Raw genomic sequence first — 16881 nt, 5'->3', positions numbered from 1 at the left:
GATCTGTGTTGCTTTTTGTTCTCTCTTCAGTGCTGGGGAAGGTTCGCAGTGCAGTAGGATGTGCCCAGCTCCTTATGTCCCAGAAGTTCCAACAGTTTCGGGGACTGTGTGAACAAAACTTGGTGTGTATATGGCCTTTCTGTAATGCTTCCACTCTACAGGTCTGCACAAACATGAAACTGAGACCCACATTTTTTGAAGGTCCAACCAAAACCAATGTTATATTTTTGTTATTTTATCTTTTGCATGATATGCTTGCCTCGATACACGTAAAGGCTTTCACACAGATGAAAACTGACTAATCTGGGAACAGCCATGATACACCGCATATTAGGCCTACACAGAATAAGGCATGGTGGCCCACCAGCACAAAATGCAAGGAGCTTATAATAAGCCAATAAGCCATTCCTCTCTAGTGACGTGTTTTACTGGAAATGGTGTTATACACATTGTAGCTAACTACCAGCACATAACACTATAGCATCTCAAATGAATAAGCTATCTGTTTAAACTTGTTGGTTGATATGAAATTCCAATTATTGGCCAGATGATCATGGCTGGTAAATTAAGAATTTACTTGTCAGCTTGACTGAACTTGACCGTTCAAAACAAAATCCAGAACAGTACATGCAAAACATTTAACGTAACATGCTTTAGCAATATACAATAATATAATGGTCTTAAGAAGCTACCATCATGGAAAGAGATACATTTCTAAATAGATTGTATTTTAAGGTAATCAAACCGAGCCCAAAGCTGTACATAACAAAATGGGTTAGGGTTAATCCAATCCACACATGGAGCCTGATACTTTGTCAGGGCCCATAATGTTCGGGTCAGGTAGCAAAAAACGCCACAGGACATATCGCGAGAGGATTCGGAAAGCAACATTAACTGTCTACTTTCAGCTAAAGTTAAATGCTGTCATTAATACGGTCCTGTTTACACAATAGAGGTTTCACTGTAAATAAATGATTTAGCCTTAGTTAAGCAAATCAACAATGAATGCTTCATATGCATTGATATCATGTTACATACTGTCGCCTGACGAAGCCTTCTTATCTGTATCAGTGTGTAATTTCCCTTGCTGTTTTTGCAATGATTAAACATCTTGTAATAATATTTTGCGCAATGCATATTTGGTAGCTCTCCAGTAAATGTGAACAATAGCGTGGAGCCTACACAAACAAAAGCCCGTAATACTCCAGTATTACAAACTGTGGCTGTGTCGGAGGGAAAAAAAGTCAGAGCAGGATTTACTTGAGTTAGATAGATAGATAGATAGATAGATAGATAGATAGTAGATAGATAGATAGATAGATAGATAGATAGATAGAAAAAACATTGTTTGTAAACAAGTGAGGTGTTTAGTCTGTTAGTTTTAATCTTTATGTGAGACTGGATCCTGAATGATTGTATTTTTTTGTTGACCTGTCCAAAATGTAATGTCCCTTTTGTATTTCTCTGGCTCAACGTGCTCTGGCTTATTTTACTTGGCTATGTGAAGCATTTATAGCATTTTCAGGTTCATGTTTTTGAAAAGGACAAAGCTCTGTTGCAATCCTTTATTTTGGTCTGGAATTCAGCTAGACAAAAGAATTGAGCTGTAAAATGGCTCCCTCTAGTGATGAATATGGAAAGAGCAGCACCAAATGACAGGTACACTATGTAAGTATTTGCAATTCAGAGGTGTAATACAGTAATAAGCTGCCCGGGGGCACTCTGATGGTCTGAGGATGTGAGGCACTGATCATGAACTGCAACTTCCCTGGTTTGAGTCTGGCCCGGGGAATGTTGTCTCATGTTGTTCAGTCATAACAGAAAAAGCACATAAATAAACTTTTTTTTTCAGGGCTAAATTAAGTGGTATCAGATCTTGTATAGACCCGCATACTCGCCAATACTAATCCCAGCATTTTAGGCAGTATCGGAAGCATTTCCAATATTGGTACCTGAACAACTTTGAATAGAATGAAATCCGTACCGAGTCACTTTTGGCCTGATTTTAGCTTCTCTGTCTGTAGTGGCACCAACCTTTTCACATTGGCTCGGCTGCTTAAGTTGCATTAGCAGATTGGATGTGAAGATGAGAAAAAACACTATTTTCAAACCAGGACCACCAAAAAACTGGGATGGAGAATTTGAGTGGTGGTGACCCACAAAAGCTGACCCACAGATACCCCACCAACCGCCCTGATTCTTACATTGTGGACACATCTAGGACAAAAGTATTTTTACAAATATAGCCTAGTTTTCATTGCCAAATCTTCTCAAATAAAGTTGTGTGTGTGTGTGTATATATATATATATATATATATATATATATATACTCTGACTAGTTTATTCACAGCTGGATGTAATGCTGGACAAGAAGGATGGCCTATACCAAACCCTAGAAATAGCAGAATAAAAAGGCCATTATAACACAGTTCACTTTCAAAGATACGGCATTAGTTTGCACTAGATACTGGCTTGGGTGAAAATAGTTTTGTTCAGTTTTTACGAAATCATTCATATGTATTTCATACATTCTACACTACAACGCTGACTGTGTCCTCTCTCCTCACCATTCTTTGATTGTTCTTTCATTTTCATTTCCCTCTTCCTCTTTTGGTCAGAATGTGAATGCCAACCCACGGGCCACAGCCCAGGACCTGGCAGGTTTCTGGGACCTGCTGCAGCTCTCCATTGAGGACATCAGCCTCAAGTTCGATGAGCTCTACCATCTCAAGTCCAATGACTGGCAGCCAATGCCGTCTGCGGCTGCCCAGTCGCCCCCTGAGCGGAAGGTACTTCCCACCCCTGCTGCCCAGTGCCCTGGCTGGGGTAGGAAAGCCGCCGAAACCGGCCTCTCTCCTCCCACCACCACCACCACCATTTCTCCCACTCTTTTTTTTTACCTTCTTCCCCTTGTGTGGGATGAACTCTAATAGGGCCTCCCTGTTAAATACAAAGGGCCCAGAGAGATCCCCTTAGGCATGCATGAAACAATTCATCTCAAAGAGGGCTGTCGTTGGTGTGTTTTTAAATGTAAAGCCCTGCTTTGAGCATGCATGTGTTACTTACTGATGTGTTGGTTACAGTGGTGCATGGCTAATGTGATGCACTGGCTCCTGTGACAGAATGTTTTGACTTGTGTTTGTGTGTCTGTCATTTTTTCTCTCTGGTTTGTCTTTATATATTTGTGTGTGCGTGTGTTTCAAGTTTATGTATCTGTAGCTGAGGTGCTCTTGCTTCACAATATGTTGTTCTGCAATGCTAATGCATTCACTGTGTGTCTTGTGATCCCTTTATTGTGCTTTAACACTGATCCAATCTGGCCATCAATTCATGTAACCATTTCATGTCTTAAAAAATTTTCATATAAATGACTGTTTTTTTCTTAATGTTTGTTCCTGTTTTTCCAGTTGTCTATTTGTGTGTTTTTCTGTTTATCACCCAAAACCACTAAATGTTATTTACTGCTTTGGTAACACTTTATAATAACATCATTAATAAATTGAAAATGTATAGTTAATTAAACTTAATAATTAGTTATGTTACTGTTAATAAAAAATGAAAGTGTCATTAATTTAGTGTAATGTAAAATGTATATAGTTAATACTTTGTCAGTTGTTTTGTAAACCATCTATAAGCAGCATTTGGATGGATATTTTAAAGTTGCAACTGATAATTAATGATTAATAACTAGTTTATAAACCATCAAGTGACATTATTTTGGCCCCATTATATCTCTTTTTGGTGATCTATAAAAAAGATAATTATTTGATTATTTGTGCACTGATAATAGCTATCCAAATGTTTATAGATGTTTTACAAGTACAAACTTTGCAAGTATTTATTAACCATTCACAAAGTATTATAATCATCAGTTGCAATTGTGTAATGGCCATCCAAAACATGTTTATTTCTTATTTCAATAATTTGGTAACCATTAACAAATACTTAATATAATATATAAAATGTAATGTGTGCAATAATAACCTTTTTAAAATAACAAATTACCAATATTTAGGAAACCTTAATTATCATTTCATTGTTAACAGTAAAATATCTAAAGTTTATTCAACTATCAATTTACCATTTATTAGTGATGCCTATTATAAAGTGTTACCCAAGCGGTCACGAAAACAGTCGGCAGTGTCATAATGTCTTTGTCAAAGTCCTGTCTGCCAAAGCTGCCTAGACCAATAGAACGTCTTGAAGACAGTTTCCATATTACACTCTCTCACTGTCTTGTATCTGTGTTTTCTCCTCCTTTCGCACATTGCTCTCTCTCCCTCTCTCCTCCTCTGTCTGTCATGTTCCATCACTTTTAACACTGCAGGACGGGGAGAAGGAGGCCGCTCCAGCGTCAAAGAAGCCCGGTAAGGGACGACCGTCGCTGGGCCGTGAGAAGAGTGCAGACTCCTCATCCACCTCTTCTTCGGCCTCAGCAGAGAAGCAGAGACACGAGGCACGCAAGCGTCTACTGGCTGCTAAAAAGGCTGCCTCGTTTCGCCAGAACTCCGCCACAGAGAGCGCGGACAGCATCGAAATCTATGTCCCAGAGGCCCAGACTCGCCTCTGAGAGAGACACTGAGAGGGAAGGAAATAGGATCGGATCAAAGGACAGATAGGTGTCACTTAAATACCTGGGGGGAGGGGGAAAGAGAGGAAAACTTTTGCAATACAAATGAGCTGAGTAAAGATGGATGGATGGGGGAGGAGACATCAAATTCCCAGAGATTGGGGTGGGAGTAGATTTGGGCATTTTTCACACACTCATACAGTTATAGGCTGGTCCTGGTGGCATCAGACACTTATTTAACAAAACAGAAAATGAAAAATTGACCTTTTGTAGACTCAACAGACTATGAAGCAGGAGACTCCTCATTTGAGGCTGCCATTGAAAACCTCAGCTGATAAACTTTGTCATTTCTTGTTATTACTCCTGATATCATAAAATTGCTATTTAAAGTATTGTTATTATGACAATTATATCCTAAAGTATCTATACAAAGACTGTTTTAAACGTTCCTCTATCTTGGCTATAAGATCTATTAAGTGGACAGAAGGCAAACATTAATGCTCTTCTGTCTCCCATCGTCGTCCTCTCTTCCCAGATCATTGGCCATCTTGTAGCTTTGCACAACACCGCCTTGTGGCCACAAGCACTGCACTCACACACTACAAACTCACACCTATGTACGTCTTCCTTGTATTTATTTGTTTACTCATCCTTTGTTTTGTATAAAAATCCATTTAGATCTAGTTATTATGAATATTTTTGGAATGATGAAATTGAAAGTCAGATTTGAAGGGGTATTTATATAGTTCCTAACAATTGTGTGTCCTACAAAATGTTCTTGTGTCAAAGATTTTAAACACTGGTGAGAATCTTTAAAGTTTAGTTTCTTAATTATTTTTAATGAGAATGGATCATAATAATGATGACAGCATGAAGATCTCTCTTTCAGTCAGAACATCAGTGGCCACAATATTACTGAATATAATTTTCTTTGGGAGGAAAAACTCAACTCTTTTTAAATCTCTTGCTTCTCCCTGTCCCATTAACTTTGCTTTTCATGTTTGTGCTCTAACTGCAGATGCGTGGATATTTCAGTCAGGATTTTTGTTCCATCTGTTTAATGCTTCTTTAAGTGCTTTTATTAACCTCACTTAGCATTCAACTCATACATCTCGAATGAATCTAGGGCTTTTATTGAAGTAGCTCAGCAGCAAGCTGGATAATATTGCGTTATTGTTTGTGGAGACACACATTAGGACATGTCTTGCTGTCGTTTTATACTATGTTTCTGTAATTATTTTTGATTTATTTTGCCTTCCATCACTCAACAAAGTCAATCTTAGTTCTTTGAAACCATTATTGTTTCCCCTCATTGAAGTACCTGCACTTTTTTATTCAAAGAAAAGATATTTAATTAAATCATTAAATACATTAGTCAATGTGTTTTCATCATTTATTAAATTCTACTTGCTTTTGTTTTTGTTTTTTTATGGAAGACTGAATAAGCCAAAGATGGATTCACCGTTTCAAATTCATCTGACAAATTTAAATGTCAGCAGCAGGGAGCTCAACAGTAACAGCGCTTACTGTGAAAATAGAGTGGAGTGTAGCCACAGCACCGCATGTATCACAGGTTTAATGTTTGGATAGGCACATGCCCAGAAGCTTAACCAGAACTGCCCGTCATTACAACGTAATATTGCTTAGGAGCTTCACGACCTGGACCTTTCCCCTTCTCAGCCAGGGAACTGACATCGTGAAATGTTTAATTTCTTACCTCTAGAGGGCAACAGTGGTTAATTTTCAATCCAAGATACAGTACATTGTAGTATGCTGTATGCATGCAAAGCAAGAGGCATTCACATTATAAGACAATGTTCAGTCTTGCCCTGTTTTGCATTAAGAGGATCCATTGTGGGGATTACACATATTTGCAGACTCCTCTGTTGTTTGAAGCCAGTTCCCAAAACAAAGAGGCCTCTTGGTTTATGAGTCATTCACGTAGACACACTTTAGAATTTCACTCTAGAAGTACACATGCAACCACAAAGCCAACCCTGACATGCTTACATCAACCACAGTTGCTTGCCTTGGTTTCTTCCGAATGCTAAGCAAATCTAACTTCCCTTTCCTAATTAGTTATGTAAACTATTACAAGAGCATTGCTTTGGCTGCTGCAATGCCTCTTTCACGCCTACTGTGACCCAAAAATGCAGCCTAAGGCTTTGAATTAGAATAGCCTGATGACCACCATTCTCTCTCTATCTTGACAAGAGCTTTCTCTTGATGGCGGGCCTTTTGTTTGCCTGTTGTGTTTGCTGGCTGGGGATGACTCTCAGCTTTGAAAATGGCTCAGGGGTGTCAATAGTCGGTTCCCTGGTGGCTGTCATTGCCCCTCACCCCCCCTGTTTTTAGTGGGGTGGATAGCATCGTTAACACCTGAAGGCCTTTTGTGTGACTTGAACTCAGTCGTTGGCTTGATTTGATTTCTGACTGCCAGGAAAAAGTTGTGTCTGACAAGTTGTTTTAAGGTGTCTACCAGTTTTCAGACAGATTGTTATTGACACATTTTGTATTATCTTTGTCATGGAAGAGAATGAACACGTCTCAAGAGGAAGATTTTTGTGTAAACAGCGTAGCTTGAAGGCGATATATTGCAACAATTAGATTTAAATCTCTTTCCCATATGCAACCACTGCCAGAATATTTTTAACATTTAAAACACTTCCATAACATATCATTTCCTTTTTTTCTTTTTTTTCATTTGACACGTTTAGGCCCGAACCCTGCTGTCACCCTTCCTCACACAAAAAAAAAAAACACATCAAACACAATGTGGCATCTCAAGTATGCTGAGGGAAGGAGGGCATGAACACAGAGAAAGTTGTTCTATGATCTAACCTTCACAAACTGAAAGGCAATGCTTTTCCAGCCCGCTTAAACTTGGATGTGTAAAATGCCAAGAGATGTCAGTGACCTACTTAAAGAGAGCTCATCTCATACATTTAAACAAGGCTTGCCTCCAATACACAGATATCACTTGGGCACACCTAGATCTATTTCCTGGGTAGGGTTATCCATGATCCAAACAGCTGCACTGTGGGGGGGGGGGGTTCGTTGTTGTAAAACCATTGATTAGAGGGTGATAATGGCCCCCCATATAGGTTTGAAGGATTTCGCCCAAGTCAGAACTGTCATTCTATCAGCATTTGCTTAAGCAGCGGTCTGTTTTGGTCAAGCTTATATTCAGCTGCACTCTTTAGTGTGCCTCCTTCAACCACAATAGTGAAGTTGGTAGAATATCTTATCCATAAATGCGGAGAAAAAAAATTTAATGTTAAGCAAGAAAAAAATAAATCATTATTTACAATGTGGCTATGGGCCAAATTGTACTATATGTTCTGTGATACTAATGTACCTTTTCGGTTTTTACTTTCTTCCTCTAAAAATGGGTTTTACATCACACATATATATACAGTTTAGCTACCCTTTAAGATTGTTTTATGTATTTTTCTGCATTCTAGGACTGAGGGGAAAAAGATTTGGTTCTTTCAAATTATAAATTAAAAATAATAATCTTGCATTTCTCCTGCTGTTGTTTTTCTGTAAATAGACCAGACTGAAAATCTTCATCTTTTACAATGCTGTAGATCTATTTATACTATTTCAAGGTTGTTCAAATGTATAATAGAGAGATGTAACATTCAATAAAATGCACACAATACTTTCTCAAAAAGTTCACCATGGCTGTATTTGCTTACTGTTTTGAAGCCGTTTGCTGACCTTTAAGACAAGATGATTCCGTTTGTGGCTGTCAATTCTCTTTCAAAGACTATTTTCAGAGATGCAATAATGCATATTGTTTGTTATTGTTTTTTAAAACCTGCTGGTTAAGATTTATTACTTCAAATCTGTGTCAATATGCTTTGCCCTCTTCTTTTCAGCCTCAGGGCAGAGACAGTAACGTAAAGTAACGCTATTTGTTATGTGTATAACACTCAAGGTTGCTTACAACAGGTAGATTGCAGTTTTGCATGATGCTATAGCAGGAGAGTTCAGATTTTAAGGCAAGCCTTAAAATCTGAACTCTCCCGCTCATTTGGCCTGGAGAATCTCCCAGAGGCTTTGAGGAATCAAATAGCTTTCATCACATATTAGCCTCACACGCCTGGAGACAAACCAACAGTAGAATGTGAGTGTGTAGCCTACATTTCACATAATTTTATGACTATTCAGTGTGAATCGAAATAACTTCGTTATTGTGTTATGTAATAGTCAATGCGGTTACCAGTCGACGCTTATGATTTATGTAACAAGAACATTTTGCTGAACGTTACGTAAACGCTCTCCACAATGTAGCTGCCCCACGCACACAAAAATAAAGACGACCACAAAGGTTATGAAAGATAAGTACGGCTAAATATACATGCTTATGTCGACGTAACACTGGGGTTTCAACCGCGACCGAGAAAATAACACTTTGTTTCAATGACTGCTCTGAATGAAATGGTTCTCCCGTCAGTCACGTAGCCCGTCTGTTGTCTGGCGGAGCGCCGTGATTGGCTAACGGCTGCCCAAGAGGCGCAATAGAGGTCCATGATTGGCCGACAGCTGTTGATAAGGCGGGATCATTTCAGCTGCGACTGTCAAGATTGGCAAAGAGCTGGCGCTGCTGCGTGCAGGTAAAAGGAACAAGCCACACAAAACAGAAAACATTTTTTTTGGCAGAAAGCGAGGAGTACGATGGAAACGGACTCTCTCTCGAGGTATTTAAGTCGATGAAAAAGCGCAACACCTTCAGCTTCTTGGAAGAAAGTACCGTTGTGTCAACCATCGTTTGGCTCCCGGGCACGCTTTGTACAGCAAGCAACTTGGACAGCTGCGTGTTTTCAGGCAAACCATCAACAAAGAATGAAAGCATTCAAACGAGGTGAGCGGCACTCGCGTCGTGTTTTTTATCCTTGCCATTCACGTTTATAACCCACAAAGTGTCTGTCTGCGAGCCAGTGTCTTTGCTGTTGGTTTTGTCTGGTATGCAGGCTTTTTGTTGCGAGCAAATGTAGCGTGTGTTTGTGCTCAAATTTGGAGGGACAGCTAGCCAGCTAGTTATCTCTGGAGGCAGGCATGGTGTCCATCTGGCGGCGTGACATGCGGGACGCTGTGCTTTCCTGCCTGTCTCCTTTGTGCGCTCCAGATGGCTAATTTACCGAGTAGCTCCTCTGTTTGTCATGTTTGAATGTAACATTCAGCATTATTCGAGAGGCTTTTAGTGTTTATCATTTAACAGTACGTAATGACGGTATCACTTTGGCAAAGCGAGCTGGTCTCCGAAGTTGATGTTTGGTGTGTAACGTTAACGTTAGTTGACTGGCTTTACTAACGGTCAGATTCAAATCCTTACCTTGAAGTGAGTGTGTTTTTGAAGTTAGTTAACGGAGTTTTCAAACTTTTGCCCGGAGGACCATTTGGCCCAATTGTTTTTAAAGAATATAAATAAAAAAATAAAATAAAAATACTAGCACCACTTTCCCAGGGGCACATATTTAACAACTTGTAGGTAGACATTTGATAAACAAAGCTGGGTCAGTTTGACTGCCTTTGAGATGTTGCTTATGTGACATAACATTCATGCAACAAGCTAACCTGTTATGTCTTGGCTGTTTTTTGAAAGCCCATGGAAAATCCTCATATCTGTCCAATGATTCCGGCGAGTTAAGGGAATGCAACTTTGTTGTGGGCCATATCATTTCTGTCTTATTAGAAGTAGGATAACCGGAGATGTCTGTCAAGCATGAATGTGGCTAATGAATGGGAGACTGGTTTGAATCATTTAATGATTTTAAGGATAAATTGTGACATAAATATCAAAAGGGATAGTCAAATGTCCAGGCCTGCTGTAACACAATATTTTAGGTGCCAGTGGAAGCGGTTACAGAAATTGGGGTGAAAATGCACTGAATTTGTAGGTTTTTGTACACACACACACACACACACACACACACACACACACACACACACACACACACACACACACACACACACACACACACTTTTCTTATTTGGTTTAGGACTTCCCTCATTGTCGAGGAATGCAGAATTCAAAAGATTTGTCAGCTACTCTAGCAGTCTTGAGCCAAAGTGGCATGAGGTGAAAACAACCTCTTTTGCATGGTCAATAGGTTCCTGGGCCACTGGCTACTGTGATGTTGATATGCACACAATCTTCTTTGTGAAGACAGGCGCTGCCCCGGGGGTCAGGTTTCAGCCAGCCCCAGAGAAAGACATTTACTGCATTCTGTGTCCCACCCCTGGGATCAGCCATGCTCCATTTTGAGGGGAGATTCTCTCCAGTGGCCAACCATAGACTGACAAAAATCCCACATCAAAGTTTAAACCTCTAAGCTGTTGTTTACATGTTCAGGCCACGATACTTTTCTGATCCTCACTTTAAATTGGGTAAAATTGGGAGGTTAAAAGTAACTGAGGTTTGTGCACTTGTTGCACTGCTCAAAGCCAAATCGGTGCAGACCGCTTCTTTTGCCCAGTCTGCTAACATGGCTCCTAGTATCGTGAAGGAGTGGTTTACATTTCATTTTGTGCATAAAAGTGGATTACACTATTTATTTCACTAAATGTGATCTTCTCCCTTCCTAGCAGACTAGCAGATTTTATGTAAACATGTTGGCTAACTGGCTAATGGTGAACGTGACTGACAACTGTGCATCCCTTCTTCAGCTCTAGAAGAAGAGCAGCATCTCCTGGAGCATGAGCACTCCTCGGCTGTCTCGGACAGTGATGACGGCTCCCCGCTCGACCTGTCAGGAAGGGGGCTCTTTGGGAAGCGCCGTCGCCGCGGCAACCTGCCCAAGGAGGCGGTGCAGATTCTGCGGAGCTGGCTGTACGAGCACCGCTTCAACGCCTACCCGTCAGAGCAGGAGAAACTCAGTCTGTCAGGCCAGACTGACCTCTCTGTGCTGCAGGTGAGGAGTACATTTTTATTCTTTTATTTTTTTTCTCTCTCCCAGAAACGCGCTGCACTTGCCAGAGGAAATTACACTTGTGGTATACACTTGTTTCTGCCCCTTCTGGATTTTATAGTTTCTGATGTGTGACAAACTTTTCATTGGTCTTCACTGGCCTTTCCATTTGTCTGATTAATTGTACATATAAATCCAAACTAACAGGTTTCACTAAATTCATTTTTGGTTGTTTTTTTTGACATTGTAACAAGCAGTGCTGTAAATTTCATTAAGGTTGCTTTGACACTGAATATAAATTTTACAACTGTTTTGTAATGCCCATATGCAGATCAAATCATTAAATTATTTAACTTTTAGCACAAAAGGCTGCCCGAGACCTGCACATCAGACTCAAAATAAAGTCTAATGCTGCACACAAAGGTTGTTACATGATTCTTACTCTTCTGGTATCTGCTTTTGTGATTAGTAATTTTTACCAACACTTGTCACCAGCATCTCAACCAACCCAGTGAACAAGTGAAAGCAAAATGACACTACCACACTGAGAATGAGACTTTCCCAGGCTTCCCTTTTCGCTTCATTGCATCAGTAGTAGACGTTTCCCCTTTGCCTCTCAACACACAGGCACGCACAAATTAAGGCTTGCTGCGTTAGTCGGTGTTAATGTGGTTGGACATGCGCCAATTACATTCCTTGTAATTTTCATGGTCTTTTTGCTTTTTATAGAAGGAACCCCCATTTTAGTTTTATTTATTTATTTTAATCAGTGGCCCCAAATGTCTGTTCCGCTCGTAGATTAAAAAATGGGTCTGTATAAAAAGTGGACCGTAGTAATGGATGTAGTCTCTGTGACGTCACCCATAGGGCTCCTGGTGGCTCTGGCAGTCGCCATCTTGGTAGTTCCTGATGTCGGCTAATCCAAATGGATGGAATCGGTGTTTGTTTTTGTTTTTTTGGTTTTTTGCCAGATTTGCTTGTGACGAAAACTGACAACGAGGTGACTGCGGAGCTCTGTGTCGCTGTCTGAATAGCCAAATTGTAAAAATCACATTTATATACAGTCAATGGTTAGCATGGGTGTGGAAGGGAAGCGGGCAGTGCCTTGTGGTGTTTCCACCTCCTGTCTCAACCAGTCGGCTGCCAAAATGAGCTGCGCAGCAAAAGCTTGATCAGAGAGGCCAGACGCAGCCGTAGTGCGTTTATGGCGTAATTGGTAACACCGGTGTTGTCATGGGTTTATTAACTCGTGGGAAGAATTCCTCACCGTGGCATCCCTAGCCCAAACAGTCAGCATTAGAGAAGATATTAAAAATCTGCATGAGGCAGCAGAGTTTCTAATGTAGTCTGCTCACTTTGGCTGTCTTCTCTGTGGCTCAGCATATTTGAGCTCAGACCTTCATTATTGCCAGCTGTTTGAGGGCTCTCATCTGTCTGTCTCACTCTTTCTTCCTTGTGTAGGAGGCTGTACCACTAGAGGGGGTAAGCAAGGCCTCATGTAGATGTGTAGGTTAGGGCTGTGCAATTAATTGAAACTTAATCGTGATTGTGGCTTCCAATGATCACAAAAACAGAATAATCGAAACTATTATTTAGCTCATTACGTTTTGCAAGTAAACTCTTATTTTCTCGTGTTCTGAATGAAAAAATAGTTTAAATAGTGTGTGTGTGTGTACTTTTTCCACTGTTTTAAGTTCAATAATTGCAACATCTTTCCAGAAGTTAACGAGTAATTGTGTCGTGATTTCAATTTTGACCTAAATAATTGATTAGTTTGTTCCATAATCGAGCAGCCCTAGTGTAGGTGGTTGTTTAAATCCCAGGCATCAGATCATTTTTAGATCTTGAATGTGATGCTGGGGTTGAGTTATGAATCCAGCTAACAGAGTGTCTGAGGCTGGCGAGTAAAACAATCTTTCATCAAAATGTTGCAGTAATATCCACACAGCCCCTCCAAAAGAAATCAATGTAAACAACCAGTATTGGTTCTGTTGCAAAAATTTCTTTCTCTTTTCCCAGATATGTAACTGGTTCATCAATGCACGTCGCCGCCTCCTCCCTGACCTGCTTCGCAAGGATGGCAAAGATCCCACAAAGTTCACAATTTCCCGGAAGGTTGGTGGTAAAAGTGAAGGCCACTCGTCTAATGGAGGTGGAGCCAGCTCTCCAGAAAGCAACTCTTCCACCACCTCATCTCAGCAACGCCCGTCTGTCATCCGCTCTGGCCCTACGTTGGACCTCAGCCTTCTTGGGAGCACAGCGACCGCTATTCTGACAGGAGCAGGCTACCCTGGCAAGGAAGGGTCGGTCCAGGCGCTCATGAAGCTGGACACACAAAGTCTGCTGAGGGAAGCGGAGGAACAGGGGGCAAATATGTTTTGTCTCACCAGCACAACAATGGCAGCTAGCCCCACCAGTGGCCTCTTCAACACGCCTCCCCCAACTCCTCCTGAGCTGTTCCCTACCCAGGACTTCAGCGACTTGAGGCTCCTGGTCGACGCTGCTCTGCAGAGGGCAGCAGAGCAGGAGAACCTGAAGAGGCTCCAGGAGAGCCAGAACAGACCTACAGAGGCTGGAAAGACTGAACTAGTGGAGGCACAGTGCAGTGCGTATAGCAGTGACCTAGGACCCACGCCGCCTCCAGAGGACAGCCAACAAGTCATGGATCCTTCCCAGGTGCAGAGTCTGATGGAGAAGGCTATGGCTGTTCAAGTGTCTGCTGTAACTTCAGTAACTACTCCAGTGCCTTTGTCTTTAGCAGCCTCTGTACCAGTCACAGCTCCCGCCTTGGTCTCAGCCCCGAGGCTGTCTCCTCTCCTGATGAATAAAGTAATCTGGAGCCCCTTGGAGAAGGACACTGCCAGAGCCTCCGGCCCAAACCAACCTCCACTCATCCCAGCCCATCTGCCAACCGCAGTGCCAGCGTCTGCCTCAGTTTTAGGACAGCCAAATTCTCAGAAACCAGCTGCTGCTCCAGTCATCACCCCAGCTTCATCATCGGCTGCAGCCTTCAGCTCAGTTGCAGCTACAAGACCGGTCTCGCTGCCATCACCAGTCTTTGTCTCGGCCACAAGTCCCGCTTCTGTCACTGCCCCAAGCCAAGCTTCATCCCACACTGTAGCGCTGGTTTCAGCTGCTCCTTCTCCAGCTGTCTCCTCTTTCACAGACCCCAGAGGTGTCCCACTTTACCTGCCATTCAACAAATCTCCCATAATCCCAGTCACTGTTCCATGTCTATCACCTGTTTCTACTGCAGCGTCCTGTCCATCCCCTGTTCACAACCCAGTCTTTGCCTCTGCCCAAACTCCAACTCCTCGCCCAGCTTCAGCCCCAACATCCTCTTCTATGCCAACAATTACGCCTCTTCTCGGCCTGGCTTCCCACCTCACTGCTTCTCTTCAGCCTTCCTCCACCAGCAGTAGCAGTATTCCTAGTGCACCGAGGAATTCAGCAGTGGTGCCCAGTGTTTGGAGCATGGTCCATGCTGATACTAGGCAACCCAGTTCTCTTCAAGTGGTAAAGGCCCCCATTACCACAGTGTGGGGCCCGCAGCACAGCCTGCACACAGTGAGTGAAACTGTGAACTAGGAGCTGGAAGTTGGATTTTTTTTTTTTTAATTATAAATATATATGTATATCTGGGGAGGAAAGGGGCCAAACATTGCTGTTGGCTGGACAACACTGTATATAGGAGAATGTATCTTCATCACCAGTCCCCTTTTATCGTTAACGCCTGTGCCTGCAGAATACAGGGAATGAGATCAGATGTATGAACTGGGACAAAATAAACTATCGAACATGCGGTGTTAGAGACTTGCTGTTTCAAGCAACCTTTTATTGTTAAATATCCTGTTCTTGATGGAGGCACCTGCCGGTAAGAACTCTTTGATGTATTTTCTAGAAAGAACCTTTCCTCAGTGCAGAGTAAATGTATTGTACAAAGCTTTTGATGCCAATTTCAAATCTCTTTCCATGTTACAATTTTATGAAATGAGGAAATATCCCTTAATTGTACAAAATGTCAATCTGTCATTTTCAGGACCAGCATGTTAGCTCCTCAGTAGCAGTACTGGACTTTATTGAATGTACAAAAGTCATTGATAGGATTGGCTAGGCTGACGATCATCAATTTCCCTTCAGGCTATAAAGGAGGATATGAGTTTATTTGTTTTTTCCACGCACAGCAACGACATCAAAGTCCTCTATAGTAATAACAGAATTTTTTTTTCCCTTTCTTCAAGAATTTAGTCTGTTATTTACTACACTACATTCCCCCTATATATTTTTCTTGAGATGAGCTGACAGGGAAATTGATTGTACTGCAGCAAGTCTGACTGAATGACTTGCCCAAATGTGTCTGTCTCCATCACCCCCCCACCCCCTTCTTCCTGTCTTTTTATAGCTAAGGGTATTCATTGGCCCTCATGAATGTTCATCTCAACCACTCAACACATGCTGTCAAGTACCACATGTTTCTTTGTTTGCAATTTCCAATCTATAAAAACGAGCCGTATTTTCTTGTTTTTGCTGAAAGCAGAAATGTTACTTTATGCAACCTTGATCGGTTGTGTGTGTTTTTTGGGGGTTTTTCCTCCCCCTCCTTTCTTCTTCAGTGATTTGTTGTTGAGCGGGAGGGCAGTGGATATAGGATGAAGGGGAGAGGATCACATTGTATCTGTTACTGAAATCCATTTCGGTGGAGAGTTGCGCAGCTAGGTGATCTGATGACATCAAGCTCTTGCCGCGCCTGGACTGAAACATTACAATTGCCGCAAGGCTTGGCGCCTTATCTTTTGTGGTGCAAAACACTTTAAACATTGGATTCTCCTATTTGGGGGGATAGATAAATTTATCCCGATTTGGGGCCTTATGATTTGGAAAATTTATTTCAAACTTCTTCCTAGGGGAAAGATTAGTTGACGTGTATAGTGTCTCTTCAAAGAAAATGTTGCAGCTGTATTAAAATAGCTGGCATTTGCTGGGGGTTTTCTACCCAGGGGGGTACAATGGCATACCAAATCAAGTTGTTTTTTTTTTCCTCATCAGTGCTTTCCACCTGTGTTTAGAAATGGTTTCTATAGAGTTTCTAATCATTCACGAAGCTGTAGTTTCCATGAAACTGTTGTAGCATAAACCATAATATATGGCTTAATGCCATCTAGGCATCTATTAACAGTATGTGGAAAGGTTCCTGTGTGAATGATACTATAGCAGGATGTGCATCAATTCTTCAATACTGTCATGTTTACCAGTGTCATTGAGCTGTGTGTAGTTCAAAACGGTTACATTTTACATATGCAAGAAGCTGGAGAAGACAGGCGAAAGTCTGAGGTCAGAGCACTGATCCATCCTCCCAGAAAAACATTCTTGTTAATGGCAGATATAGACTGTCCT

The 16881-nt window shown here is 41.5% G+C and overlaps 2 protein-coding genes across 6 annotated transcripts in view; both read left to right on the top strand.

The window, feature by feature from the left end:
* dlgap4b (discs, large (Drosophila) homolog-associated protein 4b) overlaps window positions 1-8249 on the top strand; it is a 125134-nt gene extending 116885 nt beyond the window's left edge. For 4 of the 5 annotated variants that reach the window (XM_039797805.1, XM_039797803.1, XM_039797804.1 and 1 more), the window contains 3 exons: window positions 31-122; window positions 2619-2789; window positions 4328-8249. In XM_039797805.1, coding sequence (XP_039653739.1) covers window positions 31-122; window positions 2619-2789; window positions 4328-4570 — 506 coding nt within the window. In that variant the 3' untranslated portion in view covers window positions 4571-8249. Of the gene's footprint in view, window positions 1-30; window positions 123-2618; window positions 2827-4327 lie in introns of all 5 variants that reach the window. The other variant, XM_039797807.1, reaches the window with a different exon arrangement.
* Window positions 8250-9028: 779 nt separating this feature from the next.
* On the top strand, window positions 9029-16020 carry LOC120557464 (mucin-5AC-like). Its single transcript, XM_039797809.1, has 3 exons — window positions 9029-9440; window positions 11246-11490; window positions 13507-16020. The coding sequence occupies exons 1-3, from the start codon at window positions 9422-9424 to the stop codon at window positions 15073-15075; spliced, it is 1833 nt and encodes a 610-aa protein (XP_039653743.1). The 5' UTR covers window positions 9029-9421; the 3' UTR covers window positions 15076-16020.
* Window positions 16021-16881: the final 861 nt, after the last annotated feature.

This window comes from Perca fluviatilis, chromosome 4, assembly GCF_010015445.1.
Source record: "Perca fluviatilis chromosome 4, GENO_Pfluv_1.0, whole genome shotgun sequence".
Lineage (NCBI taxonomy): Eukaryota > Metazoa > Chordata > Actinopteri > Perciformes > Percidae > Perca > Perca fluviatilis.
This window is presented reverse-complemented; position numbering and strand designations above follow the sequence as displayed.